A 17,254-nucleotide genomic window follows, 5' to 3' on the forward strand; every position below is an offset into this window, starting at 1 on the left:
CAGGCATCCCCCTAACTCCCAGGGGACTTCTAGGCATCAATCATGATTCATAGCATGCTACTCGTTGTCATCATCTTTATGATTTTTGAATCTTTGACAAAACTAATATAAATGAAAATCCTATTTGCTGATAATTTGAATTTCTATTTGATTTTTTTATTTTGAATGTTACAATAGTATTGGGTATGTTACTACGTACTATGATACTATGTTGAATGTTCAAAGATTCTGGTTCATGTTCAATTTTTCTACGTTCAAGTATTTCGAGCATCAATTTGGTATGTTGCACTGAAACATCGTTTCATCTAGCATTTCAAATTCTGTATGTATACTTATAGTATACAACCCCACCATAGAATCATTGAGGAAAGAAGTAATGATGGATACAAAATAGGTAGTTTTTGTAAAGTTCCTGAACCCTCGCTGCTAATGTGCTGGTGATGCAAGAATATCTTTTTTTGTGTTTTTTAATTTTATTTTATTTTTTGGGTATTTTTTGAATGTATGCATTTTTTTTTTGGAATATAATTGTTGAAATCTAAAATGCTGAAACAAATACTGAATTGAACTAGGGCTACCAAATGCTAAATTGTGCAATTAAATTATGCAAATCATGAACTGGAAATTACATGAATTGATAAAGAACCTGAATTTTGCACAATGAATGCTTTGTATTGACCTTCCACAATTGTCTAGCTGGTCGCAGGCCTCTGGTAATTAAATCAGACCTCAGGATATCAAGCGCAGGCCTCCAATTTTTACTTGCAAGCCTTCCAACTAAAACGAAAGCCGCAGAGAAGATATTTCGGCCCCTCGGAACGAATCTCGGGCATTAAACGATGAATCGTAGGCCTTGATTAGTGAATTGCAGACCCTCAGCAATGATGCACAGTGGCCTGTAGGTGCTCGCAGGCTGAAAGGAATAGACGCATGCTGTGAAGAAGTGATTGCTAGCCTTGATAAGCTCACCACTGCCCTAGTGATGAACGGCAGTCCCACAATATGCACAGGCGTCTTTCAGATTTGGACGCAAATATAGAATTCCCTATCACAGCTTCAATAATTTCTCCTAAACATCAACAATCTCCTCAGCATTAATTAACTTCTCAGATACAGAGAGAAACAGTAGAAAAGTACTAGCAATTACCACAGCAGCAATTTGCCAAATAATTGCAAGAGCAATTCTCATAACTCAAACCCTCAACTACAAAAGCAAGTAATATTCAATTAGTTCCCAATTCTCCAAATGAGAGTCATATTTATAATCTCTTTTGTGCAACTCGGTTTAGCATTGCACCTTTCACTAAAGAGACTTCAACTACACAAGATCACTTTATAACATAAAGTGCATTAATGATTATAAAGCCTTATAAATAATGCAATAAATATGACTCCCCATTAAATAATCTCATCCTCTGCAAAAGACTTTACAAAAGACAGTCACCACCGTGCCAACTCTGCACTGCCAAAAATAGCAACTGGCCAAAAATAGACTTACTTAAAATAGCAAGTCTACAACAGAGACCCTCAAATCCAACTATCAGTTCACAAGGGTCGTGATTATGAGCTGACCAAACCTAGCTCCTGAAACCTGCTAAATTGGGGGCATTACAGTTTTATAGTTTCTTGCTGCAAGCTGAGAAACTTTTCTATCAGTTATTGTATATGTTGTTCCTTTATATTACAATAATAGATAAGCTTCTATTATTAGTTAATTTGTAATCTATTGTAAATATTAGAATGTTTCTAATATTAGTTAGTATGTAGCTATCTGTTAGCTTTCTTTTAGCTAGAATAGAATGTTTCTGTTCTTTACGATCATTTCCTAAAGAGACATCGTTCAATTCTTTTGTATATATAGACCTCTCGGTCTCTATTAATATCAAGCAAATATTTACCAATTACTTCGTAATATGGTATCAACGCCAATTCTATGAATTTTTCCGAAAAATATTATAATTTCTTGTTCGAAATTAGCAGAGCAATATTTTTCAAAATTATTTTTGTGATATCTGCTTGTTACAGTCTTTTTTTTGCAACTGCCGTCTGTTTTTTTGGGCATATTTTCGCCATTTTTGTGAGCTTTTTTGCAGCAGGGTCGTTTTTGTTCAAAATCTTAATTTTTTGTACTAGATAAAAAAAATTACAGTCTTGGTGGGTTTTTCTAGATCTCAACGAGATTGTTGTCTATTTTTTCTAGGTGCCTCAATTTTTGTGCCTCGATTTTTGAGCCAACAAATCCAAAAACCGACAACATAATCTATCTAGGCTTTTTGAGCTCTCTAATGGGCCCTTCAATTATTTTGGGTCTTCCATTTTTTGCCTTTAAGTATGTGCCTTTATCGATTTTCAAGCTTTTTCATTGAGAAACGTGGTATGGCATATTTGACTAATATTCTGCTCGAGAGCAATTCAAAATTCAATGGTCAGAATTATGGCACTTGGAAGCAATGGGCAATAGCAATTTTTGAATATCAAAATACTGATCGGATTGTTCTTGGTGGAAACAACACTTCGGTAGCAGTTCCAGCTCCACCTCCTCAAAACAAACCTTTGCTGCTAAATCTTTTTAGAAGGATAAAGGAAAGTCTCAGCAGTCTTCTCAACAAAAATCCTCTGCCCCAGATTCAAAAGGCTCGTAGAAGAAGAACATTCAATGCAACTATTGCCACAAGATTGGTCACATGAAGGTTGAATGTTGGAAATGCTTAGCTGCCCAATCTAAGCAATCATGTTCACAGCCCAAAGCGAACAGTGTAGAGCACACTAAGCAGACAGAATCTACCTTTTTCGCCTTCATGGCTAAAAGACCTACAGATCATGTGAAGTCATATGCCTGGTACATTGGTTCAGGTGCCTCTCGTCAGTTCACCCATCGCAAAGACTGGTTGGCGGAGAAGAGCACACCGTTGTTGGCAAAGGCAACATTCAGATTCAGTCTACTGGGAGGAATCTCATTTTCCTTGATGTGTAATACGTTCCAAGGATGGAACTAAATCTACTCTCAATCAGTCAATTGCTGCAACATTCTCCACAGTTGGATGTCACCTTTAGTTCACATCGGTGTACCATCATTGATAGGGCGACTCAATCTATTGTTGCATTGGGTCTTGAGGATCATGGTCTTTTCCAACTTACTGATTATGGTGATTCTCGGGACTTAGCTATGGTTGCTCGACAATCTTCTGTTAATACACTTTGGTATTAGTAGTATGGGCACTTATATGTGCATTATCTCTCTCAGCTTGCTCAGGAAGAGCTTGTCCTCAGTTTGCCAAAGATTCAGATTCAGCAACTTGGAGTTTGTGATGCATGCCAAGCTGGGAAGCAACATCGAACACCTTTCACCAATGGCGATTCATGGCGAGCTTCTCAAGTGCTTCAGCCTGTTCATGCCAACATTTGCGGCCCAATGGCTACTCCTCCTATTCTTGGGTCCAGGTATTTTTGTTGTTCGTTGATGACTTTAGTAGAAAAATGTGGGTATATTTTCTTAAAAAGAAATCAGATGCATTTCCTGTCTTTCAGAAGTTAAAATCATTAGTTGAAAAAGAGTGAGAAATCTATTATTACTCTTAGGTCAGACAATGGGGGGGAATTTTGTTCTAATGAATTCTCTAGCTTCTTGGATACTCATGGCATCAAACGCCAATCAACCACACCTCACACACCACAGCAGAACAATGTAGTTGAACATCAAAACAGAACAATCACCGATATAGCTCGCTTCATGCTTGAACACAGACATGTTTTGAAGAAGTTTTGGGCAAAAGCAGTTAACACTATAGTGTGTCTTTTGAACCGGTCACCCGCAGTGGCGGTCAAAGTAAGACTCTGGAAGAGGGTTGGTCAGGTCACAAACCCAGAATCAGTCACGTGGAAATTTTTGGCTCCCTTGCTTTTATTTGGATCCCTGATGCATCTTGCTCCAAGTTGGATGCCAAGAATTAGAAACTCATGCTTGTTGAATACAGTAGTCTTCACAAAGCCTACTGCTTGATCAACACTAAGACATCTCATCTCCTGTACAGTCATGATGTAGCAACAAGGACCATTCATGCTTGTTTCTCTAGTTCCTTGTCCAGCAAATCAGCCTATGGAGGCTCATGATTTGAGAGATAGGCTTCCATTAGGTCCACCTGATGGGAAGGCTCTAGTAGCTCTTGTGGCTCCATCTATACAAGTGATCCCTATACAGATACCTCCAGATTCTCCTGCAGGATCGCCCAGATTTGTAGATGCTTCACCTAAGTTTGATCCTAATTCTTCAGATGAGGAACCTGATCATAAAGCATCTCCTGGTACTAATGTTGGCCATTCTCCTCTCCGGCCTAAGTGATGAGCTAAGACACTTGTTGATCTTCGTGATGATGAGCTCATTGATGTGAGAACTGCTCGGAAGAAGAGCAAACCTACAGAGTCTATTAATTTTGCTCTCATGGCCAACATTCACAGTGTGTTTGAACCTCAAACATATTACGAGGCTAAAGGAATTCTACAGTGGGAACAGGCCATGACATATAAACATCGTAGCCTGCTAAAGAATATCACCTGGGTCCTTTTTGATCTTCCACCAGGGAAGAAACCCATTGGCTGCAAATGGGTTTACAAAATCATATACAAATCTGATGATACTTTAGATAAGTACAAATCTCGTTTAGTTGCAAAGGGCTTTTCTTAGCGTCAAGGTATTGATTATGAGGAGACCTTTGCCCCTACTGCAAAGATGAGCATAATCAAATTAGTCCTAGCCATGGCAGCACAGTTTGGCTGGAAGGTCCATCAGATGGACGTCAAGAGTGCTTTCTTGAATGGTGATCTCCACGAAGAGGTCTACATGATGCAACCTCTTGGTTTCAAGGTTGTCGGTAAAGAACATCAGGTTCTCAAGTTATGAAAGCTCTCTATGGCTTGAAGCAGACCCCTACAGCATGATACATGAAAATTGATAAGTATCTCGATGATCAAGGCTTCTAGAGGAGTTCTTCATACTCAAATTTGTACATCAAGACTACTAACAATGGCATCATCCTTCTAGTTATTTATGTGGACGATTTGATCATCACTGGTAGTTTGGCATCTTTGATTCAACGAATCAAATAGAATTTATGTCAATCTTTTGATATATCATATGATTGACCTTGGACTCATGCACTATTGCCTAGGTGTTGAGGTTTGGCAGCAATCTTTTGGTATATTCATCTCGTAATCCAAATATGTCGGGGCTCTGTTAGACAAATTTTGTATGCAAGATTGCAAGCCTGCAACTACACCCATGGAGAAAGGTCTCAAGTTATCAGTCAGGTTTGATTCTTCTCCTGTTGATGATACAACATACAGGCAACTAGTAGGCAACCTCGTCTACCTCTCTACTACTAGGCTTGATATCAGCTTCACAGTCAACTACATCTCACATTTTATGACAGCTCCTAAGGCTGATCATTGGATGGCAATAAAGCTTGTGCTTCGTTATGTGAACGACACTTCAGATTATGGACTTCTTTACTCTAGGAGTTCTAATCCTAGACTCAATGGCTTCACAGATTCAGATTGGGCAAGCTTTCTTGCTAATAAAAAGTCAACTTCTGGATATGTGTTCAGTTTGGGATCCAATGCCATCACATGAACTAGTAAGAAGCAACAGGCAATTTCTCTCTCCTCCACAAAGGCTGAATACAGAGAGACAGTTAAGGTAGGTTGTGAAGCTATCTGGCTTCGTCGGATGCTTGGGGATATGCAAATGTCACCAACAGGACTGACCACTTTGTTAGTTGATAGCGAAGGCGTTATCAAATTAGCAAGGAACCTAGCCTTCCATGAACGAACCAAGCATGTGGATGTTCATTGTCACTATTTATGACAACTGGTTGAAAACAAGACAATAGACTTGCAGTAAGTTCCTACCACGGATCAAACTACAGACATTCTCACCAAGCCTCTTGGTCCTGATAAGTTTGTCAAATTCAAAAGACAGCATGGTGTTGTGGATAGATTAACCAAGGAGGGTATTACAATAATAGATAAGCTTCTATTATTAGTTAAAAAGCTATGTTACCCGGAAACGCGTTTCCAGCCCTAAGCCTTGAGTTTCGAAAAACGTTTCCAAGCCGTCCCCACCCAAGCAAAAATTGGAAATCCGTCCCCAAAACTTCGAAAACAGTCAACGCTTTTCTAGATGGTGGTGACCGTCCCCGGGACTCCATAGTCGTTTCCCATCCATCTTGGGGATTGCTTGAAGTTTCCATTTTTAAAATAAAATTCAACTTTTAAAATAAAATAAAAAATGGTGATTTTCTGCCCATTCGCTGGCACCACATTAAAATAATAAAATATGTTAATATAACCCATGTTGAAATATATTTTTTTGGAAGCCATTACAAACTTAGCATCCAACTATGACTGAAAATTAAAACTTCAACTTTTGTTCGACAAACCAGACCTAAAAAATGATTGTAAATCAGACTTCTATTTGATATTCATATTGCAGACCTGGAAATGATTGCTGCTGAGTTGAGGAAATGATTGCTGCTGGGTCGACGAATACTCAGATTGTTTTCAACTTTGATAATGCTCTGTTAGCAGCAATAATTGCCCAGAAATAAATTGTTAATTGTTATAGCTGATTACTACCCAAACAAGATGGTTGCTACCCGTCTAAGGAGATTTGGCACAACAAATTCGGTTTTCCTCCAAAACCCACAAGAAAGGGCTCTAAAGTCTAATCTATGGCAGATTGATTCTCTCATTTGATGTCATCCTATGTTCCAATTCTTAGACGATGATTCGATTTGATGCTATGTTCTATGCTGATTTGATGAATGAAATTGGTAATTTTAAACTATGTTGCTATGATGAATGTGACAATGATGTGTAATTATGAAATTCATGAATATATATATATATATATAGTCGTCGCCTGCCATCCCCTATTTCAGCCAAAAAAAAACCGTCCCGGAAACCCGTTTCCTCGTCCCCCCATCCCGAAAACTTGGGGTAACATAGTTAAAAAGTTATCTATTTGTAATTTATTGTAAATATTAGAATTTTCTAATATTAGTTAGTTTGTAGTTATCTATTAGCTTTCTTTAGCTTTCTTTTAGCTAGAATATGTTTCTATTCTTAACGATCATTCAATTTTTTTGTATATATAGACCTCTCGGTCTCTATTAATATCAAGCAAATATTTACCAATTACTTCGTAATATTTTCAAATACCTTCCCTTTTCCCTCACCAACGGACAAAAAGTGTTTTTTAAGTTCAATACCAAACTAGTCTAGGGGGAAACTAAAATCAAGTTATTTGTTCAATATAGTCAAACAATAAGAATCACCTCATCATTACATGATTTCTTGTTGCCAACCATTATTATTAATTTATTCCTATCACTGTTGTGAAACACTCATGTGAATTGCCACTTTAAGTAGAAAGCTGCTTTTGAAACTAATCCAGCACTTGAGAAACTACCACCAGCATGAAAAGGCCCCTGTTGGCAGTTTTTTTTATCTCCAAGCTTCCAAAACCCATAACTTTTGCATAAAATCTTAAAAGAAAGTGTCTCTTTTTCTCAATTGCATAATTGTTCAAGAGGATTTCAAATATGCATAAGTGTTCAGCTTTTACTAACATTAGAATTGCTTTTGGAAAGAAAATGCGAGTCCTAGCTTTATCATATAGTGAAAATGGATCCTTTCACAGATTTGTTATAGCAGTATATTTTTATAACAAATATCCTAGTTAAAATTCCCAGAAGATATTGAATAAAATACTACATTCAAATCAGAATGTGTCATACAGAGGACACTTGCAAGTCCAAAGTGACCATCAAAGAATAGTAGCAAGGGTTAAGTCTTTGGTGAATGGGACAAAACAAAGGCCACATGCCACTCCTTGTGAATTATGACACTACATACCCTTTTTTCCTGTTAAGCCAAAGTACCACTCGTCATACCTATCAGTACATATCAAACTTAAGATAATTGCACATATCTCATCATACCTACCAGACTACAAGTGCATGCTTAATTTGGAATAACTTAAAATATCCCAATTTCCACTAAATGCTCCTAAATAAATCAAAGATAGATAAGGTCAACCCCAAATCTCCCTAATTCATTTAAATGCCCACAAAAACACACTGAGTATGTGGAATCAAGCATGCGCACAAAGAAACTTGTCATAACCAAGTAAAAGTCTTTAACTTACCAGACCATCAAGAAGCCTCTTGAATCTGCCTGCAAACCATCCTTTTGGGAGATTAATGATGCACTTACTCAAGGACACTGTTCTGCTCTCTGTGACCTCAGATAAACCTTCAGGGTCTTCAGAAGGATTAAGATCAAGCTCTTTTTCTCTCTTTAGCTTTTTGGCCCGTTCAGAGGTAGGGTCCCATGAATTATCTGGTCGAGGCCTTAGCTCCAGCTCACTGTGAGCATACCTGTACATGATTTTTAAAATTATATTCATAGGTTCTCATTTTCAAAACTTATATCAGGCAACAACTGTCGTCTATATGTAAATGTGCATTTTTCAGACTATTGTCATAAATTGTTTCTTCAAAAGCATGAATAGTTAACATGTGTGTTCTTTATGCACATCGATTTCTGAAACTACTTCTACCAGATACAGTTTTTGAAACAATTCTATGTGAAAAAAAAGGGTTTTATATCCACTTATATTTTTTAGATTATTTATACATGCTCTCATTTATAAACATATATGTGGAAACAACTACACTATTTAAGCACTTGTTTTCTCAAAATAAATTATAACATTCTCACTTTCCAGACATACATGACGAAACTAGTTCTTTTTACATGCACTCTCAGTTTGGAGTTATTTATGATAATTGATTTAATTCCTGATTCATTATAGTTGTGAATTAAATCTTGGATAAAACAGTATAGAAATATTAAAAAAATGAAGTTCCCACAGTCCACAATATAATTTTGACAATATTTCTGGATTTAACAATATAAGTTTTTCCCCATCAACGTTTCAAATCAAATTCTGTGATCCATCATCACGATGAATTAGCTAGATATGGGACATGTTGCAAAATTTCATTATTCATAAACAAGTGATTACAGATGGAGATGCTGTCTCCCAATATAGAGAATAATTAAGAATGAAATAAAAACTTTCTAAAAGGCTAACAGTAAAGTTTCTATTTATCTAGATATTACCTAATAGACTAAATATGCTCTAGATGACCATTAATATTAAATACTTTATTAACCTCTCTTAATGGTCATTTTACTAACAACCCTGCAGAAGACATAATGTCTTTTGGTTACAAATACAAAAAGGCTGCCCCATTCTCATCAGAACATTTTTCTGCTGCTAAGATCCTCCCTGGATCTGCAAAATGAAAAATCTTAATGACCACGAATCCAACCTGATTTTGGGTAACAAACCTACCCCTCTAATAAGATGAACTGTTGAAACCAACAAAAATTGGAAACAACAATTTTGTAGAAACATCTGCAACCCTTTGTACAGATTGTAGCTCTAGCAACTCAAGGTGCGATCTGGAATAGCTACAAGAAACCATGATTTTTGTCAAAGAAATCACCAAACACTAGAACTGAGGTTTACAAAGCATTAACAAATGGTATAAAAAGTAAAACCCTCCAACTGAGAATCCATGATTTTTTAGGACAAAATCATGCAAAACTCTGAAAACAAATATTTAGGATAATATTGGGAAAAAACGATTTTTAAGCATAAAAATCAATCAAAACCCAACACAAAATCCGTGACACTGCTCATAATACAAAACTTCATTTTTTAGAATAAGCAGCAATTGCACAAAACTCACAAATTTGTTTATGGACAAATATTAAAATACCCTCCCAAAATTTTGAAGGAAAAAATTATGAAAACCCACAAGAATATTTGTAAAGGGAAAAATTTATTAAAACCTGCCCACTCATTGTTTAAGGACAAAAATTTGAGAACCCGTCACCATGATTTTTTGTGGAAAGAAAACAGAAAACCCAGCACTATGATTTTTTGTGGGAAAAAATCAGAAAACACACCACTATGATTTTTTATAGAAAAAATTCAGATAACCCATCACCATATTTTTTGTGAAAAAAAATCAGAAAACCCATCACCAAGATTTTGTGGGAAAAAATCAAAAACCCTACACCATGATTATTACATTAAAAAAACAGAAAACCCATCACAAAAACCTTCACGCAGCAAAACACCAAACCTCATGTGGTAATATACCTCAAATGACCAGACTTCATCACACAATAAAGCAAGAAAACACTTCACGCGATAAAACAACACATGCAAGCAACATGCAACTTATAAAAAGCATATGCAAGCAATATGCAACTCACAAAATGCACATGCAAGATGTGCAACCATTGAAATTTGCACACTTTTGCTCAAACCAGAAATAGCGCAACCAAAACCCTCTACCAAGCTCACAATTTTCACCAGAAACTCTTTTGAATCCACCGATGAACTTGCAAAGTTAAAGAAAAATGGAATAAATTCCTGGACAAAAAAGGCTAAAATTTTTCTTTGCCAAATCTTAACGAAGCCCATCAACCCACTTGGATTCCATGTTACAATATTTCATTATTCATAAATGAGGTGGAGAACAATTTCCAAATTATAATAGGCTATGCAGCTGCATGTGTAGCCATCCGGAGTCTTTACTAAAGAGTCATCCAAACTTTATCAGAGCCCTTATGGTCCACATAGCCTTGATTTAATATTTGATGACGCTGGGCAGATCAAATAGATCAAAAGTGTTGTTGAAAATGCTGGAAGCATAAAAATTTTAAATATTACCTGAAACCATACTTGATTACTTAGCTTGATGAGAGAGCACACAAAAGAGAAGGAGCTTGCGCAATCGAGGTTGACATGATCTGCCACAACCTTTATCACTTTCCAAAGCATTCTAAAGGCACTACCTTCTCTGTAGGAAATGTCTATGAGCAATATGCGGTTGGGCTCTCCATATTCCAAAAGGGCAAAAGGAGCAGAAGTTGTATGCATAATGCTTGAGACAGAGTTTGCAAAGAGCAAAAGATGTACTCAAGGTAATTAACAAACTAAAGTTTTAGAGGGAGTTTTTGTTAATATTTCTTGTCATTGTTTTTTTCATATTTTCAAATTTTAAGTGATAAAGCAATGATTGCATATAAATGAACGAAATCTACCAATCAATAAATATCTTTGGGTACCATACAAACCCCAATTTTTTCCTCTTTGACTCTTTTGAGGTTGATAAGTAGGAGATATTTTCTACAGCAAGTCAATTTGTGATATTGCTATCAGGATTTTAGTGTGTAGTTTTTGAGTCATCATTGACCCATGATTCATGAGTAGTAGTTCACACGAACCCATCTCTCATGAGAATGAATGAAACACTTAGCACTCATTGGATCTAGGTGATGCTCACAGAGGTGAAGCACCAAGACTTCCCAGGAGGTCACCCATCCCAGTACTATTCCAGCTTGAGCAAGCTTATCTATGGAGTTTCCTCCATGGTTAAACCCACTCTGCTTGAACCCCATTTGGAAAACCTTCACCAAGTGTTGTGCCTTATGAACCATTCATTAGAAAACCTCTTGAGCTCATCAATTGATAAGTAGGAGATATTTTCCACAACAAGTCAAATTCTGATATTGCTATCAGGATTTTACTGTATAGTTTTTGAGTCAAACTCATGGACCCATGATTCATGAGTAGTAGTTCACACGAACCCATCTCTCATGAGAATGAATGAAACGCATAGCACTCATTGGATCTAGGTGATGCTCACAAAGGTGAAGCAACAGTACTTCCCGGGAGGTCTCTCATCCCAGTACTACTCTAGCTTGAGCATGCTTAACTATGGAGTTTCCTCCATGGTTAAACCCACTCTACTTGTCACCCCATTTGTAAAACTTTCACCAAGTGTTGTGCCTTATGAACCATTCATTAGAAAGCCCCTTGAGCTCATCAATTGATAAGTAGGAGATATTTTCCACAGCAAGTCAAATCGTGATCTTGCTATCAGGATTTTACTATGTAGTTTTTGAGTCAAACTCATCAACCCATGATTCATCGGTAGTGGTTCACACGATCACATCTCTCATGAGAATGAATGAAACACATAGCACTCATTGGATCTAGGTGATGCTCACAGAGGTGAAGCATCGGGACTTCCCAAGAGATCACCCATCCCAATATTAATCCAACTTGAGCGTGCTTAACTATGTTTCCTCCATGGTTAAACCCACTCTGCTTGCAACCCCATTTGCAAAACCTTCACCAAGTGTTGTGCCTTATAAACCAATCATTACAAAGCCCCTCGAGCTCATCAATTGATAAGTAGGAGATATTTTCCACGGCAAGTTAACTTGTGATATTGCTATCAGGATTTTACTGTGTAGTTTTTGAGTCAAACTCCTCAACCCATGATTCATGAGTAGTGGTTCACTCTTTTGAGGTTGATGAGGATGTCGTCAAAAGACTTTACACAAGGAGACAATGCTGCTACAGAGAGGCTCTTTAATTTATTTTTATGCATCTGAAGGACAGCAACCCAAGAGCCAGGTGTTCTTTAAGTCCTTTCCTTAAATAGTTTATTGATAAATAGAATTTGAGCTTAATGGTGCAAAGTTTAAATTAACACTTATAATTTTTTAGTTTATTTGTAGATTTGTGGTGGAAAAATTATGGTCCTCAAAACATCAAACCTTCAAAAACAAGCCCTCCATGTTCTATGCCAATCCTCGCACTTGTGAATGTGAATACAATCGGAGCCTATTTAGATATTCTAACCAATAAGAAAAACAAGCTGACCAGGAAGCAGCTCAATGACCTTATCTTTATCCAATGCAAACTGTTTATTTAAATCAAAAAAATGGAGGGGAAGGAGTCTCATGATGTCATCAACCTAGATGACAACAATCCATATTTACATTGAATTACAAAAGACAGAAGTAATGTTCACTAACACAGGTCTGACTAAATTGGAGAGAAAAACAGCAACAACAGAATCATTGGAAAATGACATACCAGAGGAATCCTTCACTCTTAAGGATGACTCAGATATACCTTCTAGTTCAAGGCTGGATACTAGTAGTGAAGTATGCAGGCAGTAACTTACTGTTGTAAAATTTACAATGTCTGAATTAGAACTTTGAGCTTTGGGGGGGTATAGTATATGTAACCATTTATTTATAACAATTTGATAATCAAAGAAGACTTGTGTGATTTCTAGATTCATTCTTTATTATTTTAGTTTACTAGATGTATTAACATAATGTTTTAACAAAGGTGTATATGCTTATTCTAACACTTATCCCAACTCAACAAATATAAATTCAAAAACATCAAGAAAACAACACATGCAAGAACACAGAAATTACGTGAAAATCCCTAAGGGAAAAAGCCACGGCAAAATATTGCTATTATTAACTTCTTACAAACTATAGGCAACAACCCCACATAAGACAAAAATCTTAAAAATGTGAGCACCAACTCAATTGAACCACCAACTTCCTCCTCACACCAACTCAGTATGAGACACCGACCTCTAATTAACTCCGCTTGAAAAAATTATTTAATACTGTGCTCAACCTTCATAAATATGTACTTCCTTCACTGCTCATCACCCTCTATCTCTGATTTTAAATCACAAAAAAAAGATGATCTTCTGAAACTGCATTTTTCTTTTTCCTTATATCTCATAGATAAAAAAACATTTTGTGCCTTTGTCAAAAAAATCAACTTCTACCTACAGCTGTAAATTCTCTTTTTTCTGTTTTTAGAAAATGCCTCTCTCAATGACCCAAAATAAACTCCATCATGAGGTGCCAGTTCTTTACAGTAACCGAAAGGGCTGTAAAAGTTGGCAAGATCATCTCACAGTGTAATGAATACAGATCTGATGAATGTGAAAAATATAAGAGATATTCGGTTGTGGGAGCAAAAGCTTGAATAAAGCCAGTCAGGCAGAGTGCCAACTCAACTATACCTGGCATTCACACCAATAACCTCCTTTTTGTTTCATATGCCCCTTCCCATCTTTGTGCTCTGACATGCCCACACGTGATTGTCCTTTTTCCTTGCTTTCTTTTTCTGATAAAAAAAGGGTAAATTGTTTTTTATAAACAACACAGGTCCAAACAAGAAGAATTATGCCTTACTGTCACAATTTGCACACTGGAAAGATATAGAAAGTTTCTCTGATAAATGTCAAAGGCCCTGTGCCAACTGGTAAATGCAATCCAGTACCCGAAAGAGATGTCATCTAATGGAAGGCGATGATTGAAGGAAATGCACAAATTCCCTCTAGATGTTCCCTCCAAAACGAACATATCCAAGCTGCCCTACTAAGATTCAGAATTCCCTGTCCTTACTTTTCCTACAACAAATCATAGAGTATATATTACTATCGGCGCAACCATTGCACCTCCTTTTGGTGCAAGCGCTAGTATATATGATAAAACAAAATAAGACTTCAAAAAGAATTACAACCTACAACGAAGTTTTCTTTACAGTGTCTCTCCAATATATCCCAACCACATACCATGCCAAAAGAACATATTTATTTTTGGTGACCAAATTTCAGTGAGAAAAAAAATCGAGAAAATATCTAATCAATAAAACATGTTTCTCAAGCAAAGGTCCACAAAATATGTTGTAAATGATGTCCAAAACCAACCACTGCTTTAAAATGGCATGGTAATCATCTCCATAGTATCAAATGCATTATGATTGGTTCCCTTACTATGAACAATGGTTTATGGGCACCAATATGTCATATCTAGTGGTTGCAAGACACTGAGATGCATTAATGGTGCCAAGTCCTCTAGGAGAGTAGGAGGGTGTTGCCATGGAAAATATATGCGCTTATATTTTTCAGATAGTTTTCAGATATACGTAAAAAACAGTGTTTTAAATGCACTTATGTGTTTTGTGTTTTTCACAAGTTCTCGTATTTGAAAAATCTATCAAGAAATAACTATGCACTTATATTTTGGAGATTACTGTACATTCTCACTCTTCAAAAACATATTTAGGAAAATCAAGAAATTTATCAAGAACAATCAAAAAAAATGCTCCAACTTCTGTACAAAAGCGAGGATAACTCCAACACAATACTTTGTAATGAGTCTCCAAAAAAAACCTTACAATATCTGTACACTTTGCTACATCTTGCAGAACATATGATTGGAAGGTCATTAATATTTGTTGTCATTTATATATTTAGATCATTTATGTCAAATAAATTTATTACAAATTGTCATCATTTTTCATCATTTATTTGTTTAGATCATTTATATCAAATAGGATAAGCTCAAGTGGTAATCATCAGGGTTTTCTGAGTGGGAACCTATGATCAATTCCTACAAGACATGTTACAATTTTAATGTACAAGCATTTAATTATATAAATGTTGAATATTGAATGGGCAAAATATCACATCCAATTCTGGGCTGTGATGCATCTCTACAGAAGAGGCCCGGTGCAAATACGGAGTAAGTTGGACAGAGTAGATAGCCCTGATAACATCTCAGCTTAAGGACACCCGCAAGGACAATTTACTAATCAACAAGAATTATCTAAACATAATTTCATCAGTTCTCAATTTTAAAACATATATTAGAAGAAACTTGGCACTTTTATCAGATTGATTTTATAGTGCTCATTAAAACACATGACAGAAACCTTTACTCTTTTATCTTTTAGATTTTGTGGTCCGTTCTCATTCTTGTAAAAAAAATTACTGGTAAAAACATTAAGCATTCGTCTTCTACATTATTTACAAAGTTCCAGATTCCAAAACGCATTATAGAAGACATGATGCACTTTTGTTTTCAATTTATTTATGCTTTATTTATTTATTCTCATTAAAGAGGTATTTTATACAATTTTCTGTACCTGCAATTGTCTCCATGCCTGCAGTCCTGAGCGTGCCTTCTGAAATATGAGCAAAGACTAGTTTTCCAGAAGGGGTCAGAACTTTCCCTGTCGCCGCTCTTTCTCTTCACACCATGGTGTTCTTCAGAATTACAGTTTGGAGTAGGTTCAAGCTTAGGGTTTTCTTCAGAATTAGGATTTAGGGTTTCAGGGATAAATGTAGAAGAAGGATTTGTGGTTTCAGGGTTTAGTCCAGAATTAGGATTTGTGGTTTGAGGGTTCTGTTCCCCCATTGACGTTGCTAGCTTTTGAATACCAGCTTCCGTGTTCGAGTCTGCAGTAGGGGTTTGTTCAGCCATTGCTTATGTCAGGATTTTACGTAAATCAAAACCAGCGGGAAAAACCTAAGAACTGGGTTTGCAGCACAGTTTACGGTCAGCAATTTGTAATAGATTGGACTCTCTTAATTGACACTAGTTAGAGATTGCACCTCCAGTGACAAGCCGATAGAGTACTTTTTTATCAGTCTAACAAAATGGTAGCTCACATTGCATAAAAGGTTCAATAGATTTTTGATGCCGAGAGTTAATTAATGGCGATAGGCAGTGGCAGAAAAAGGATGGAAATGGGGTTGCAAGCTTTGGGTTTAACTGTGGAGGAAACTTCGTAATTAAGCGCGCTCAGGTTGGAATAGTACTGGGATGGGTGACCTCCCGGGAAGTCCTGGTGCTTCACCCCTGTGAAGTCCCGGTGCTTCACCCCTGTGAGCATCACCTAGATCCAATGAGTGCTAAATGTTCCATTTATTCTCATGAGAGATGGATTCATGTTGAATCACTACTCATGAAACATGGGTCATCGAGTTTGACTCAAAATCACACAGTTAAACCCTGATATTCACATCACAACATTTATATTTCTAAATTAAATTTGACAACCATCTACATTTCAAAATTCTAATATATATTATAAACAAAGTATATTTTTAAAATAATTAATAAAAACTCTATTTAAAATATTTTTTTTAATTAGCAACTTTGGAGATATACATTTTTTATTTAAATTAAATAAAAAATTAAAGTCCAAAAAAGAATGAAGATATATAAAAATATAAATATTTATAATATAATAAATTTAATTTTAATCATTTTATAATAGATATCTATCGCCATTTTTTTAGATAGATTTATTTAAGATATCTATACTAGTATCTATGATTGATGGTATTTGTGTGAGGAAATAATAATGGTTAGGGTAGTCCTCAAATGCTTTACAATAAAGATATTTTCCAACTTCTAGAATTATGCAAGTTCAACTTCTCAAGTTACATTTTGATGGTGTAACAATTTTTAATCAATATTTTAAATTATATCT

General features: G+C 36.1%; 1 protein-coding gene across 1 annotated transcript in view; it reads right to left on the minus strand.

Annotated features, from left to right (window-relative positions):
• LOC149528643 (zinc finger (CCCH-type) family protein) overlaps positions 1-16,446 on the minus strand; it is a 91,354-nt gene extending 74,908 nt beyond the window's left edge. The window contains exons 1-2 of the mRNA XM_089811227.1: positions 15,902-16,446; positions 8,204-8,435 (exon numbers count right to left, since the gene is read on the minus strand). Of these exons, the coding sequence (XP_089667353.1) occupies positions 8,204-8,435; positions 15,902-16,239 (570 nt within the window). The 5' untranslated portion in view covers positions 16,240-16,446. The remainder of the gene's footprint in view (positions 1-8,203; positions 8,436-15,901) is intronic.
• Positions 16,447-17,254: the final 808 nt, after the last annotated feature.

Source organism: Cupressus sempervirens, chromosome 11, assembly GCF_028749045.1.
Source record: "Cupressus sempervirens isolate cs-2001-9-10 chromosome 11, ASM2874904v1, whole genome shotgun sequence".
NCBI classification, from domain to species: domain Eukaryota; kingdom Viridiplantae; phylum Streptophyta; class Pinopsida; order Cupressales; family Cupressaceae; genus Cupressus; species Cupressus sempervirens.